This window comes from Centropristis striata, chromosome 19, assembly GCF_030273125.1.
Source record: "Centropristis striata isolate RG_2023a ecotype Rhode Island chromosome 19, C.striata_1.0, whole genome shotgun sequence".
NCBI lineage: Eukaryota > Metazoa > Chordata > Actinopteri > Perciformes > Serranidae > Centropristis > Centropristis striata.
The window spans coordinates 22,181,530-22,196,451 of record NC_081535.1 but is presented as its reverse complement, the minus strand read 5'-3'; the positions used below and the strand labels follow the sequence as shown (position 1 = coordinate 22,196,451).

Below are 14,922 nucleotides of genomic sequence, written 5' to 3'. Positions count from 1 at the left end.
ATCTTGCAAATAAGATAAAATCATTTTCTAAAACACTATAATGGTGTAGATACAAATAAGACATGACAATCATATAGCAACATATTTTTAGATTTCTTAGTTTTTAACTGTATAATCTTATAGCTTTACATTCAATCTTCCACTAAATAAGTGTGTAGCCTCTCCATGACTGCGACTGTTTGCAGTTCAAAAAGACATTTTAATTAAATAACAGCTTCAGATCAGTGACTGTAAACAGTTGTTTTACCTTTTTCGACTTGCAATCTGATGAATATCTGTACAGAATGACGGGTGATACTGAGGTCCGTACAAGTTATTCATTGATACACCATGTATGCCTGGTATAAAACACAAGCACTATCATACAGCACCACAATGACCTTGTGGGACATTTAAATGAGGTGTGATGTCTTAAAATTCACAACACGTCAGCAGACAGTATCACAATACACAGAAACACAACAGACTTGCATCAATATAAGGATTTTATCACATTACAACGAAATGTCTAAATTATTAAAAATAAATAAACTCAACAACACAAAGATCTTCAGGATCAACAAAAACAGTCTGTATCGTGCATTTCAGTCTGTATGAACATATTTTGGTAACATTTTATATGAAGACCACATCTATAGAGCATTATCAAGTCATATTGATATTCCTTAACATACAAAACATATATTCAAAGTAAGAAAAGTCATTTTGTCACATTTAATTTTCACTATAAGGTGAAAATGTGGTGTTCGAAAAAGTTTAACAATTTGGTGTCATAATAATCCGTTATGTTGCAGCATATATTCTTTTCAGTGCTCCAATAATGAAATGTTAAAACTGAACATGCTTTGTTATAAATGCATACAACGATAACTTATGATGCTGCATGGACTTATCTCCTTCGATGTGTCCTTAAAACGTGTAAAGGTTGTCATAATGTATTATATCTGTTTAAAACTACTCAAGCATCCATAAGAAAGCTGAACTTTTAGATCAAATCACATCTATAATGTTTTTATTAGTGTCGATATAGTGCATCAGAAAGCATGCACATTTATGAGTGTACATACGTGCATCATAATTCACCATGAACGCCTTCATAATGTACTATAGATGTGATCCTCGCAGAAAGTGTTACCCATATTTTCAATCCACCCACTGTAATCTTTATAAGAGCAAAATTAACCTCAGAAATGTGCTCGGTATGAGACCGGACAGTATGAACATCAAGCAATTCAACATGTTACATTAATATTTTACTCTTTAAAACAGATTCTTATGGTTAATAAGTTAGTTTATAAAACACTTGCATTGATGGAGAAAAAAAAAGGATAAAACAGCCAATGACGGCATGTCATGTAATATACAATATTAAAAGTCTTAAAGTAAAACCTCCGTGCAGAGTAAAAGCACAATCAATCCGACACTGCACTGCACATTTAGCAGCATACTACAGGTGGAGTGCAGTGCATGCTGGGTAACACTTGATACCTATGACACCCATGCCTTTAATGCATGATAAACATACTTATATTGCATTGTAATCTGCTTATAGTGTATATAATTATAATAGTTATCTGCCATCATAAACACCCATTACGATGTATGACAATAACAGAAACACATTATAAAGCATTTTATAATAACTTAAAAGGTCAAGTAAAGTATCATAATACTTCATAATTTACTATTTTTGCAAGGATGATAATGTATTATAATTGTCTTTCTAATACTATTATGATGTATTGTATTATGTGTTGCAAACTGATTATAGGGTCAGGTAACACTATTACACAAGTATATTTATGATGCATTATGGACATGGTCTTGCAACCTTCACCTTATAAGTCATTATAAAATGATTAAAATGTGCTATGGTTATTGTTTATAAGGCATTATGAGTCATACTTATAAAGTGCTATGAGCAGATTACAACACTTTATAAGTATGTTTATGATGCATTATACACATGAACTTCATAGAACGTGTTACCAAATTCAAATTTACACTTTTGTTCTTTAAATATCTGTCAGTGTATCCAGATCAGATGTGCTACTCCACACACTGTGAAGACTTGTAAAGAGTAAAACCATTTGAATGAGGGTTCAAATAAAAAATTCACACAGCACAAACCTTCATGTGCATCAGGTCCACAAATGTTGATATGATGCAACGCTGTTGAAATATCACTTCATGGAACTAAATATTCCTGTTGGCTGACAGCCGGGGCGTGCTACATGATTGTCCAGAGCCCAGCGTCCTCCCTTCACTATTTGTTTATCTCAAGTGTCACAGTTCATTCTCTGATTCCCATCAGTAGCTTCAGTAAGTGTGCCTCCATCACCTGTTGAACTAAACACAGAAATATACAGAACTTTATTGGTCGGCGTGTCATTTAAAGGTGAATACTAGTCAAACTTTCCCAGGCAATCATCCTTGACTCCCAGAAGAGAGACAAAGTGAGATTTGGCAGAGTCCTTTTTTTCTAAGCAGGCTTTTATTTTCTTGGAAGTAGCATCGTCAACAACTTATTTCTTTTTCAGATCAATGTATGACTGGAGAAAAAACAATTCTGTACATTGAGAGGAATTTAATTTGCCTCCTTCACATCAAGTGGATGTGAGAGTAGAAAATAAAACATACTCTATAAAAATGTTAAAGGAGAGGTCTGTAGGACTTAGTGACATCTAGTGGTGAGGTTGCAACCAACTGAAGATCCTTCCGCTCACCCCTCCCTTTTTGAGCACGTCTGAGAATTATGGTGGCCTTTATGTAATATTAATGTAAATATAAATTACATGACATGCCCTCTCTAGATCTGTCTGTTTGTCTGTCTCGGCTTTTGCGATACTATGAGACATTATATATGAGCAATTGGAAGGGATGACGAAGATTGGTTTTCCAATGGTGACATTAAATCGATTTTAATTAACTTACTGTCAGAACTAAGATGTTATATATAATAATCTCTGAAATCAGCGCCCTATTGTGCACTTAGAGATGTTTGTGATGGAGCTGCATGTCTGCCCACCGAGAATTTTAAATCCTTAATTCCAAAACTGTTTGCCGTCTTTTCCCCTGAGGCTTCCTTACTGCTTGGGAGCTGCTGGGAAATGGCTAACAGGAGCTACATTAGGTCAGCAGGTAATGTTCATGTCTAGGATTATACACTGATGAAAACATACATTTGAGTATTGTGTTTCTTTTCTGCCAGTAGATCCTCCTAAATCCTTCACATTTGTCCTTGAAGTACGTTTGCTTTCTTGTGCAACTGTGAGGTGAGAAGCCAAGACAAAAATCTATTTCACAGCCTGTGTGCTCCTTCGTGTTTTTCAGTCTTATAAATGTCAGCTCAGACTTTGTGTTTAATTTGCACGTACCATTTCGGTGGCCCATAGCTACAGCCATGTCCATTGCATTAAATCCAGAATCTGACTCAATGGTAGGATCAGCGCCACTCTCTAGAAGACAAACAAAAAATAATTTACATGTTAATGTAAGACGCAACACATTTTATAAACACAAAACACTGTTTATCGTGTTAACATATTAACAGATGTTACTTTCAGTAAAAGATCTGTTCTCACCTAACAAGATTTCAACACAGCGCACATGATTCCCATGGACAGCGTACAGCAGAGGTGCTCCTCCATTCTGAAACCCACAGAAATAAGTAAAATATCTCCCTTGTAACATATGATTTCTTTCTACTAAAGCAGATTCAGGATCACACGATAGTAACTTCTTACCCAGTCATATTCATTGACATCGACACCGCAGTCAATGAGCATCTTCACAATATCAGTGTATCCTTTACTGCAGGCCAGAGACAGTGCACTTTCTCTCCCCTTGGCCAGCAGGTTGGGGTCCGCACCCTTCAGAGAAGAATGATACACACTAAGTTAATACATAAAGAGAGCATGCTTTAATAAAATAAAACCATGATGTCTGAATAATACGGAAAAATGTCCTTACGTTTTGGAGCAGAAACTCAACGACAGCGATTTGTCCATGTGCAGCGGCCCACATCAGGGGGGTAAAGCCTTCCTCATCTTGGAGGTTTATTACAGTCTCTATTAGAATGACACATAAAAAGATAAACAACATGATCATTACATGTATTTTCATCACCAAACCCGTTTATCGTTTGCAGGAAAGCGTATGGGAGAGACTCCTTTAAATCTGTTATTATTACACAATTACATACATCTATATTACAGTCTTTAAAATATTCTATGTAGGTGTTTGAAAATATAATTAGACAGTATATCTACTATATAATTGCATTTTCTTGTTTAGCAAGTGATTTATGTGAAATATTAAGACCAGTTAAGCTTAAACGATTACTGGTTTGTCAAACTTCTTTGATATTTTTCAAAGCAAAATTGACAAATATTTTCCTTGATTTTTTTTATTTCCTCTGGCTTATATGATATTAAACTTTATGTCACTTGGGTTCTGGGAAATAGTGAAGGACATTTTTCTTACATTTTATTTACAAAATTATGATTGATCATTCAAGTTCTGCCAATTAAACTACAATTTAAATGGTTATTTAGCTAGCCCTACACACCAGTTTTGTTTTAGGTCATTTCACCAATGCCAGACTATGACGGACTCTAACTGTTGATGACTCAGAGGGGCTGCCTACCTTGTTCAATCCTGCTGGCCAGAAACACCATTTCCCCCTGGGCTGCAAGCTGGTGGATGGACAAAGCTGAGAGGAAAAACATTCATGCATTGATCAGTACTGACGTTTGATTTGATTCATGTTAAATAGCTAAAACAACTGTGGTACTTACAATGCACCAGAAGAGGTGTGGAAGAAACCTCATTGCCACGGTGTTTATTGGTGAGTGTGGTGGACTGTTTGATGGGGGAGAAATGTTTGGTGGTAGATGGCGTGTAAACGTGGCGCACTTGTATACCCGGGGACGGTGAGGTCTGGATGTTGCACTCAGCTGAAAGAGAGGAAAACCATTTTTGTGGTAAATAAGGTCACATAAGTTACAGCTTCAAGCATTGGACATTAAAACAAGGTAAATGAAAATTTAAACACCATGTCAATTACTTTTGAGCTGTGATACTGAAGTTATGCTCCGACCATTTTCTAATTAACAGTGAAAATAAACTGACACTCACACAGATTTTTTTCTTTACCTCAAATGTATATGCAAGAGTTCATTAAAGAGCTTGTTTGTTAAAAAAAAACCCAACAACTTTATTCTTTAATGGTCGGCAATTGACTGGTACTAAACATAGTTCTGGTGTTTTTTTTGTATTTATTGCTCTATTCTAGAAAACAACCATCTGGTTTCCATTGCTTTGTCATATCAGTGCACAATCCACATAGAAAATATCTATTTTCATTTCAGCTTTCAGCTCAAAATTTACAATATTTGCCCTTTTACCTCTGAAATATTTATCAATCTCATAAATCCTACACATAAATTTGTATTTCACACAAAAGAGCTTAAATACTCTATGCATCCTGTCCTTGACAGGATCAGTTTATGGTGTATAACAATGAATAATTACATTGAGTAACTGCACGATGGAATAGGTTCCAGGCTATGTTTGATGTTGCAAAATATCTTTAAATGTAAGAAGCTTTACAACTAAATTGCATTTTTTAGGTATTAAATGTAGTTAAAAATCGGACTTGTCTGTCATAGGCAAAGTTCCAAAGTAATAAGTCAGCTAATTTACAAATAAAGAACAGTGGGTCATGGCCTTTTCTTTTATGTTTATTCATTTGAGCTTGTGAATGTTAGTGTACCTCTTTAAGTCAAGTCTCCCTGCTTTAGAGACACATACACGGGGTTGTTACCTTTAAATAAAACAGAAGCCACCTCCAGATCAGAGTTGACCTGGTCCTGGATGTTCTTGCTGTCCTCCTCGTTGAGAGATTTGACAAATCTGGAGCAGACATTCATGTCGAAGCGGTTGGGCAGGATGAACTTGATGCCCATGGCCACATTCTGGGTGCTCGTGTCATCCGGACTCGCACCCACCGACTGCTCGGTCTTGATGGCGCTCAGATCCGGCATCACGCAGATCCCCTCCATGTCCTCCACGGCCCCACCGGAGGCTGTAACGTTGTCCATTCTCTGATCACTCACCGAGCTGTCACACCGAGATTAAAAGGAAGACACCGCACGCCTGCAACGCGAACACAGCTTATATTGTAAACAAAGAACTGTATTTTGATTCGGTATACATTATATATAGCGTTAATGTTACTTAACCTTTCTGAAAACGCTAATTTTAATACAACAGTTTGTGATAATACATATCCAACTATCTGCTAGCTATCAGTTAGCATGCTAGCTGTTGTAACCTTCCGTTAGTTATGGTAACGAACCGTAGCAAACAAATGTATACATGAAAACACATTAGGCACGAGAGTAAACAATGGTATTTATTTATTGTTTTTAAATAAAGAAATGTCTTACTTGATAAGGCATTGTTTTATTTAAATGTCCTCATGCGGTCGTCCCTCTTTATTCGGTGTTTTGATATATTTGCGCATGCCCAAATGATTACGTCCCCAAAGGGGTGCATCCACTATTTACCTCCCTCTTTCTAGTTCCGGCGCCCTGCATAGCTCTCCCTCTGATAGCAAGTGTGCTTTTTGCTGGAAAAAAAAATTCTCCATATTCACCAAGTTTATGAAGTAGGCAGGCGTAGGCGTAATGTGAAGTAGGCATATATATTATAAATATGTTATTTTTTATTATTAATTATTTGCACATAAACAAGTATATTAAAGACAATGAGAAGTAGAGAAAACGTTTGAAAATTGTGCAGAGATTCAGAGGCAAATTTGCTTATCCGTACCATCCGTACCTTTTTAAGTATCAATAGACATACTTAAAAAAAAGAAAAAGAGGACATTCAACTTTGACATTATATTGTGCCTCTTTGTGTGTAATTTTTTACGTATGTGTCAAGTTTTTATTTATTTATTTTTTGTCTCGTTTCTTTCTTTCTTTATCTATTTTTATTTATTTATTTATTTTACTATTATTATTATTATTATCATCATCGACATCATCATCATCATCATCATCATCATCGTGTGTTCTTGAAGAGTACCTATTGTGAAATTTGATAAACTCAAGTGGACATTCAGCTCCGACATTATATTGTGTGTACTTTGTTTTGATTATTATTGTTTTGACTTTGTTTAGTTTGTGTCAAGTTTTTCATAAAATTATTATTATTATTATTATTTGTGTATGTATGTTATTTGTTACTTTGAAAATTGACAATAAAAATATTTTGAAAAAGAAAAAGAAAAAGATTAAAACAAAGATTGCATAATTCAAGTTTCAAGACTTAGCAGTAATATTAAATAAATATATATATATATATATATATATATATAAAATTTGTATATACAAAATGAATCATATGTGCATTATAGAGAGAGGATACATTTTGTAGCAGAAGTAACTTCTACATATTTACCAGGGTTATCAATTGTGCTGTGATGTATGTACAAAATGAAATACTATAATGTTATAATAATAATAATTATAATGACAATACTAATAAGTCTTAAATTTGAATCACTTCTTGAAATCCAAGTTATGAATTGTAATACAAGCAGCAAATAAAACAGAGTCAAAATCATTTAGTTTTGCACCAGGAAAGATTCTTCGAGGAAAGTAAGTTGGTAAAATGGTATAACAATAATAATAAAATCCAAAAATTACAAGCAGATAATAAGTAGCAGACTTACCCAGTAAAGCATTTAAGTGTGATCTTAAATGATTAAGTATTGCAGAATTAAACTGATGCAAATTATTATCTTAATAGGAAATTTATACAGAAAGATTAAATTACTCAGGTTTTGTGTTGAAGGACAAAGTTATAGCCAAGATGAATATGAATGTTGAATGGCATATATTGCTTCAAGATGACAGAAAAGTCATAATGTCACCTAATTATCATTAATTGACCTCACTACAGGCTCCAATCCAGTATTTATGAGTCCTTTCTGGCAAACCACTTTGTAATATGTCTGTTTTTTAATATCTTTTTAATTTCAACTAATGACTGTGTAAAAATGATTACTATCAGTAATCACTTATTTCTTCTTTCTAATCCAAATAATGGTAAATAATGCTCTTACATAAGAAAAGTTCAACAAAGCAGAAAGATTTGGAAGTTGTTTAATGTTCCGTAAGATCAGTTTACCAAATTAATGATGAGGAATTACAAAATCCTTTCCAGAAGTGGTTCTTATCTTTCCTCAAAGCTCCAAAATGTTAATCTGATTTAGAGGAATTGGTCAAATACCTCCAATCAAAATGCATAAACAAGGCATTAGTTATTCTGAGATCTAGAGATTCTAGATCTATCTATCTATCTATCTATCTATCTATCTATCTATCTATCTATCTATCTATCTATCTATCTATCTATCTATCTATCTATCTATCTATCTATCTATCTATCTATCTATCTATCTATCATTTGTTTCACTGGTTTTTGACTTTGTTTGTTTGTTTTGATGTGACTGTGGCCTGAAAAGCTGGAAAGTAGCGATTAGGCTTTGCAGGATAAACAGTGCTTAAGCCCCTGGAGTATTTATCCCATTCTGAAATATTATCTCTAATTCTTTACTAATCATCTGGGCTTGGTATCTATGTGTATAAATAAGGTGCATAATTAAAAAGTAATCTTTAGACTGCAAGGTTCATCCCAGAAGGTCACTTTTCTGATTGGGTGTTTTGTAAGATGAAAAACTTTAATAAAGAATAAAGAAATAATTTTTGAACTTAACGAAAAAACTGCTTACACTGGAGGGGGTGTGTTGCAAAATTGAAATCTTGCAACTAAAGGACTGAGTTTTTATGATTGGTCCGTTTCAAAGGTCAAGAGGAGCTTTAGAGGCTCAGTTTGTTCAAGTAAAAAGTACCACACAGGGATTCATAAGCTGTTATTCTTGGACTGCGTGTGGAATGTCTCCTCACAGAGCTGACTCAAACAGTCTGAATAGAATTGTGCTGAGATCACACCTACAGGCACTGCAGAAAAACACAAAGATGTTTCTCCTGATGCATATTTACTTGTTTGTTTTTTGAGACTCAGATGAGGGTCAAGGGTTATGGTGGGTGCATGCTGCTGTGATGACTCCAGGTGGTTTTAGGAATAAAAAGCTTCAGTTTTCTTTTGCACCAATATGTTGTTGTTGTTGTTGTTGTTGTTGTTGTTGTTGTTGTTGTTGTTGTTGTTGACTTTTTCTGTCAAGATCAAGATCACACACATCTGTGTCCTTGGACTGCCTTATTTTGACAATGTGTGACAGAAAACACATTATTAATAAGGATGGATACTCGGATCACACACACAGATATTTATCAAATCTCATGCTATGAAATGTAAATATTTGGTATGTTATAAAAGTCATTGCCAGACAATGTACAAAGCTTTGTTTTTTTCAATGCATCAGTATAAATATGAAAGATGTTTTTAAGTTTACCAAACATTACACATTAAATATTTTTTGTAGCTGTATTTCTCTTTTTGGGATTAAATTATGGAATAATGCTAATATTAATTTCTGTAACTTTCCCCTCTAAAGAATATGTTGAGAAGTTATTTTTGAAGGTTCCAAGTGTGAACTATTTTTACTTGTATTGATAATTTTATTTCTGGAGATTTATAAGCATGTATTGGCATCGGCTATATAAGCATTATCATTTTGACCGTACATTTGCAGTCATTTCTTTATTTAATCACTACTTTGATTACCTTGTCCTATCTAGAATGTTTACACTATGTTGTATACTATTTATGTGTTGTTTGTGATGACTGAATAAAATACTACTCTGACAAAATAAATTCCAGCGTGCTGCTATCGCCATCTACAGGGCATCTGAATCAATTGCACTAACAATTACAAAAATACACCAGATTATGCCTTTAACCTCATCATCAGTTTATGCTTTATTTTGCAACTTATTTAGAAAAACAAGTTTGAATTTTAAGATGAAGCAAGCAGAGTGTTATCTGGAAAACCTCCACATGATGGCAGCATTGTAGCTTTATTTAATTTGTATTCACTGTTGTGCTTTCACCAACAGACGGCAGTACAGTTTCACCTGCAACATTACATCTATGATGGGCTTTGTTCTTCTCCCAAATGGCTCTAAATCCTCTCAACTCCCCAATTAAGCGAAACAACATGGAGCAGGGAGGGGGAACTGTAACATGAACTCAGACTGCTGACTGTGTAAAACAGCATTGTTGTTGACTGTCAGCTCTGGCCTCATTTCACACATTTAATCTGTTGCTCATTATCAGTCAGTGGGCTAAGTGTGGTAGCAGGAAGGGTGGGAAAGTCTTCCTCTCCTCTTCCTGTTACTGTCATACGTCTGTGTGTGATTATGGTTACAATCCAACTGAGACCTCAATGATTTCTATCCAACACAAGAGCATGAGGAAATATTTCATGCAAATCTAACACTGATATGAAGCAACACTGTCCTTCTTTCCCCCTCAGTGTACAAGTCATATATACTAGACTGAATTAAAACGTGTAAGTTTTATAATAAATATATCTAATCCTGAAAAAAAATGGTATACAGCCTAGTATAGTTTACAAAAATCTCAGATATAGTTATATGAAATTCTTAAAGCTACAATGTCATATTCAGACGTCTGCTGAATGTTACTAGACATATTGAAGTCTTAATGATACAATCAGTAATAGTTGAGTAGTTGTATCATTAAAGTGAGTAATAGGGTAATGCTAAATGCTACAACAGTTAACATAATGTATCTAAAAGTTGCTAAAATTAGACACAATTAGCTGCTGGTACAAGAAATCCTGTCGCAGCAAAACATTTTCTTCACCAGGTGGATCATGCATTTGGTAGCATATGTGCTGTCTGTCTCATACTACTGAACAAATCAGTCTTATATTTGTTTTGCACATTTACAACTGTTTAATCAAGCATCTTTAATGGCTATGGTGATTCACAAATTTTGATAAAACTGCTTTAGTGACTGTTTTATGTAAACATTGACTTCTGACTGTAGTGAAGCCACAGCCCCTTCTTCAGCCATGGTTTCAGCAAGCATGGCCGACTGTGAGGAAAGAAGGAAGCACATAGAATATATGATTTCATCTTGTTAAAGTACATAATTTGTAATGAGATGTTATATTACTTATACATGTCAAAACGTTTTATGAAACTTTTTTTTCCTTTTCAAAATGCATCCATTAGAATGGACATGGGATCTGAATGTCACCGGAAGGGAAATAGGGAAAAATATATAATATTTAGATTTACTTTGAATGTTCTGATTTGATTTTCTAATGATACAATAAGCTCATAATGCATCATATATATTAGGTACACAAATAAACAACGCATGTGACTTGGAATATACTGTTTTCTGGAGATAATTTACATTCTAAATGTTTAATTTGTGACTAGTATAAAATAATTGTGCAATGGGTTATAATTCATATACATTCATGAAAAATGGATCCTACCTAATAGTAAATATAACAATAGTCCCTAAAAGGACTATTGTTATATTTACTATTAGGTAATTTTCCATGTTCAGATTCTTCGGCCAATGGAATGAACAGAAAAAATGCATTTATTTGTTTTTGTTAATCATTTATGAGTGCAGTTAGAGTTAAAAAAAACAAAAAACAAAACCCAATGCCATTTCAATGCATGTTGTTGAAATATCTAAACATTTCAGCCAATGGGCTCAATGTAATAATACATATGAAAAAGAAAATATTTTTTACATGGATAAATAATAACAATATGTACAAATAATAGACAGAGAAAATACATACAATTTATAGATAAAGCAAAAAACAAACAACCCACATTATTCCTCTGTAAAGAAAAAAATCATTATACAATTTCACAGTTTTAACACTTTTTAGTGTTTACAAGTTTAAGTGTTTGTTCTTTGTGTACAACTGAGTATAGTGAATGTGACGTCACTCCAGCTCGTCTCTGATTGGAGGAAATTTAAAAAAAATACGAATGACCTGTGTGCAGCATGGAAGATAGCCCATGGAAATACCATGAAAGTGTGAAATTACAATATACACTCACTATAGTCAGTGAACATTAAAATATGGGGATATTATAAAAATATTCATGGGAATGTTTCTATCTCTCTTCAGTCCTGCAGCAGGGTGTGTGTGTGTGTGTGTGTGTGTGTGTGTGTGCACGTGCGTGTGTTAGAGAGAGAGAGAGAGAGAGAGAGAGAGGAGGGGGAGAGCAAAAGAGAGAGAGAGAGAGAGAGAGAGAGAGAGAGTGTGTGTGTGTGTGTGTGTGTGTGCGTGCGAGGGGGCTGGACCAGAGGAGAAGTCTGCAGAGAGGAGTAACAACTCTGGCGACACCTGCAAACAAACTCCCAACCGACTCTCCCGGAGCGCATGAAGCTGAGACGAACATTAACGCGGAATAAAGCGGCGAAAAGTGTTGGTTTTTAGCGGAGCAACAGAGAAACGTCAACTCAAAAACAACAAGTTGTGCGTTTTGAGTCGAGATCGGATCGTAAGCTGAGAGACACGAGATCAGGTAATGGCAAGCTGATTCATTTTGATTTGAATGAAACAAAAAAAACGTGCAGTGGGATCATCACTATCCGGATGCTTACAGGTTACTTTTTAATACAGCTGTCGTTTTATTGCTTTATAGCCGAACAAATGGTGGGGCGTTCACAGGTAAAATGTTTTTTTCTAAAAGCGTGGTAGTTCGTGTGGTCTTGCAGGAGACGGATCTGATGCATTTGGGGACTAGGCTATTTGACTGCAGGAGTTTCACTTCCCGGTGAAAGAAGTAGAGGTCATTTATTGTTCCCCTAGGATGTGTTTGAGTGCTGACAATGTGGATAGTAATTCTCTAAAGCCAGTTTTCACTAGACCTGTCCATCCAGTGGCTTAGCACTGAGGTTATTTCCCTTATTTCTTATTAAAAGGGTACAAAAAGAGGCTTCAGTTTTTGTTTACACCCTGAGTTAGAAATAATCCTTATTTTATTTATAGTTTCATGTGTGACCTTTTATATTTGTGGCCTGAAAGAAAGTTTTCACACCTTTTCATTACACAGTGCATGATGCTTATTGTGGCTCTATGTTAAAGAGCATCCTCTTCCTTTTAGAAATGACACATAGTCCCTAATATAGCTCCATAAAAGCACATTAAAGTGTAGTTACTAAAAAAGGTGAAAACATAAAAGTGCACCTTTGCTTTCAGCCCATAACTGATTGCAGTTTGTCATGTGAGAGGAATTAGATTATTCAATCATGCATCACCTGAACAAATGTTGAGGACAACAGGAATCGACCTGCGCACGTCTGGAAATATTTGCATCACATATAAAGATGTCAAACCGAGTTTCCCAAACGCTTCGTGACAGCGTTCGTTCTCTTGTTATGTGTAATCTCTTTTCTCACGCTCTGTTCTGGAGTGCGTGGCCACTAGCCAGGTCAGGTTTCTTATTCACATTGAACATGTCAGAGGCTGAAGTCAGCCCGAGGACAATGACTGACACACATTTTTTTGAAAATCTGGACATCTGGAGTTGAGATTCATCATCATTTTGTGTCATTTTTGCTCATAGATGATTGATCTTTTTCCATGAGTGGATCATATCTTTAAATCTTGCACAAACACAAGTAAACCAGAATATTCAGGTTTTGTTGACGTTATTGGGCGCAACCTGCCGGCATAGGACAATGTTTATTCTACAGTATGACATGTAAACCTTCTCTAGTTCCACATTACAATAGTGCAGCCCCATTGATGCAGTCTGAGCAGGATTAAAAACAAGAGATAGACACCCAGGCCTGTGGCACTGCACTTCTATTGATAACATGTCTTTTGGATGCAATAATATATTACAGTGACAGTGATATTACTGTGAGATAAACCCCAAGGACATCAGTTAGTGTATTACAGTGTAAGGTGACCTGACCTGTTCTTAGGACACTGGATCCTGTTTTTGATGTCTGTCTGATGTGTCACTTTACAGTTAAAGTAGTATAAAGTATTCTTAGGTTTAACCCGGATTGAGAGGATCGAGCCTCCTGGTCACAGACAAGTCAATTCTGTTCATGATGCAGCAGGTTATCTAGGCAAACTATAATCAGATTAATCACCTCTGAAAATACTAATTATTTGCACACCTAGCTAGGGCCTCAACGAGGAGAGAGTAATGTAATGACTGGTGTGCAAAAACAAACTGTAATAGCCTGTTGGAGTGGTACCAGCTCATGGAAATGAGTGTCTAGACCTGCAGAGCTGACACCACTGTGCAGCTTTGAAGTCATGCACTATTCACAGCTGAGAATGAAGTCACAGAGGATCAGGTGTGTGCTGATGATACAGTTACCCTTCCCTCCGCTGCTGCATCTGCCTGAAGAGTCTGACACTGTAGCTTAGCTCATTTCCCTACAGACTGTCAGCAGAGCATCATATACAGCTATAAAGTTTACTGGCTGCAGCATATGTTTTTACTCTTGTTTATGGATGTTAGACAACAAATTTTCACCATATTGACCAAAATGTTCTCAAATTCTAAACATTTCAATGAAATCAGTGCAATGATTTATGATGTTATAAATAATTTGATTCAAGCTGCAAATATTAGACAATTTATTAACTATTTTGAACATCATTGTATTCATTTTGATTTAAGGAAAAAAGCCAAACATTTGCTGGTGTCCTGCTTCCCAACTGTGTGAATTTGATGTTCTTCTTAGTCATAAATAACAGTAAATTAAATAGCTTTGGATTTTTAGTCTGTTGGTCATTTTTTTGGCCTCTGATTGTCATCTGTGGCAACATGCAACCCCGAATCCCTAAAAGTTGGGAGTTGTGCAAAATGTAAATATAATCAGAATGCATTATATTCAGCATTCATTGCATTT

General features: G+C 35.2%; 2 protein-coding genes across 2 annotated transcripts in view; one reads left to right on the top strand and one right to left on the bottom strand.

The window, feature by feature from the left end:
• Window positions 1–472: 472 nt before the first annotated feature.
• Window positions 473–6,552, bottom strand: ankra2 (ankyrin repeat, family A (RFXANK-like), 2). The gene is made up of 9 exons (XM_059357859.1): window positions 6,453–6,552; window positions 5,828–6,159; window positions 4,800–4,958; window positions 4,649–4,714; window positions 3,973–4,070; window positions 3,747–3,872; window positions 3,585–3,651; window positions 3,378–3,458; window positions 473–2,349 (listed from the first exon to the last, which is right to left on the bottom strand). The coding sequence occupies exons 2-9, from the start codon at window positions 6,102–6,104 to the stop codon at window positions 2,294–2,296; spliced, it is 930 nt and encodes a 309-aa protein (XP_059213842.1). The 5' UTR covers window positions 6,105–6,159; window positions 6,453–6,552; the 3' UTR covers window positions 473–2,293.
• A 5,870-nt stretch (window positions 6,553–12,422) lies between these two features.
• arhgef28a (Rho guanine nucleotide exchange factor (GEF) 28a) overlaps window positions 12,423–14,922 on the top strand; it is a 63,195-nt gene continuing 60,695 nt past the window's right edge. Inside the window, exon 1 of the mRNA XM_059358054.1 lies at window positions 12,423–12,569. The gene's annotated coding sequence lies outside the window, so the exon portion shown is untranslated. The remainder of the gene's footprint in view (window positions 12,570–14,922) is intronic.

What these genes read in the sequence shown, in the direction of transcription:
- ankra2 (XM_059357859.1), bottom strand. Translation starts at nt 6,104, where the DNA reads ATGGACAACGTTACAGCCTCCGGTGGGGCCGTGGAGGACATGGAGGGG. An exon ending in CTGTGTTGAAATCTTGTTAG is followed by an intron (nt 3,459 to 3,584) that starts GTGAGAACAGAT and finishes TTTGTCTTCTAG; the next exon opens with AGAGTGGCGCTGATCCTACC. An exon ending in AGCTATGGGCCACCGAAATG is followed by an intron (nt 2,350 to 3,377) that starts GTACGTGCAAAT and finishes TTCTGTGTTTAG; the next exon opens with TTCAACAGGTGATGGAGGCA.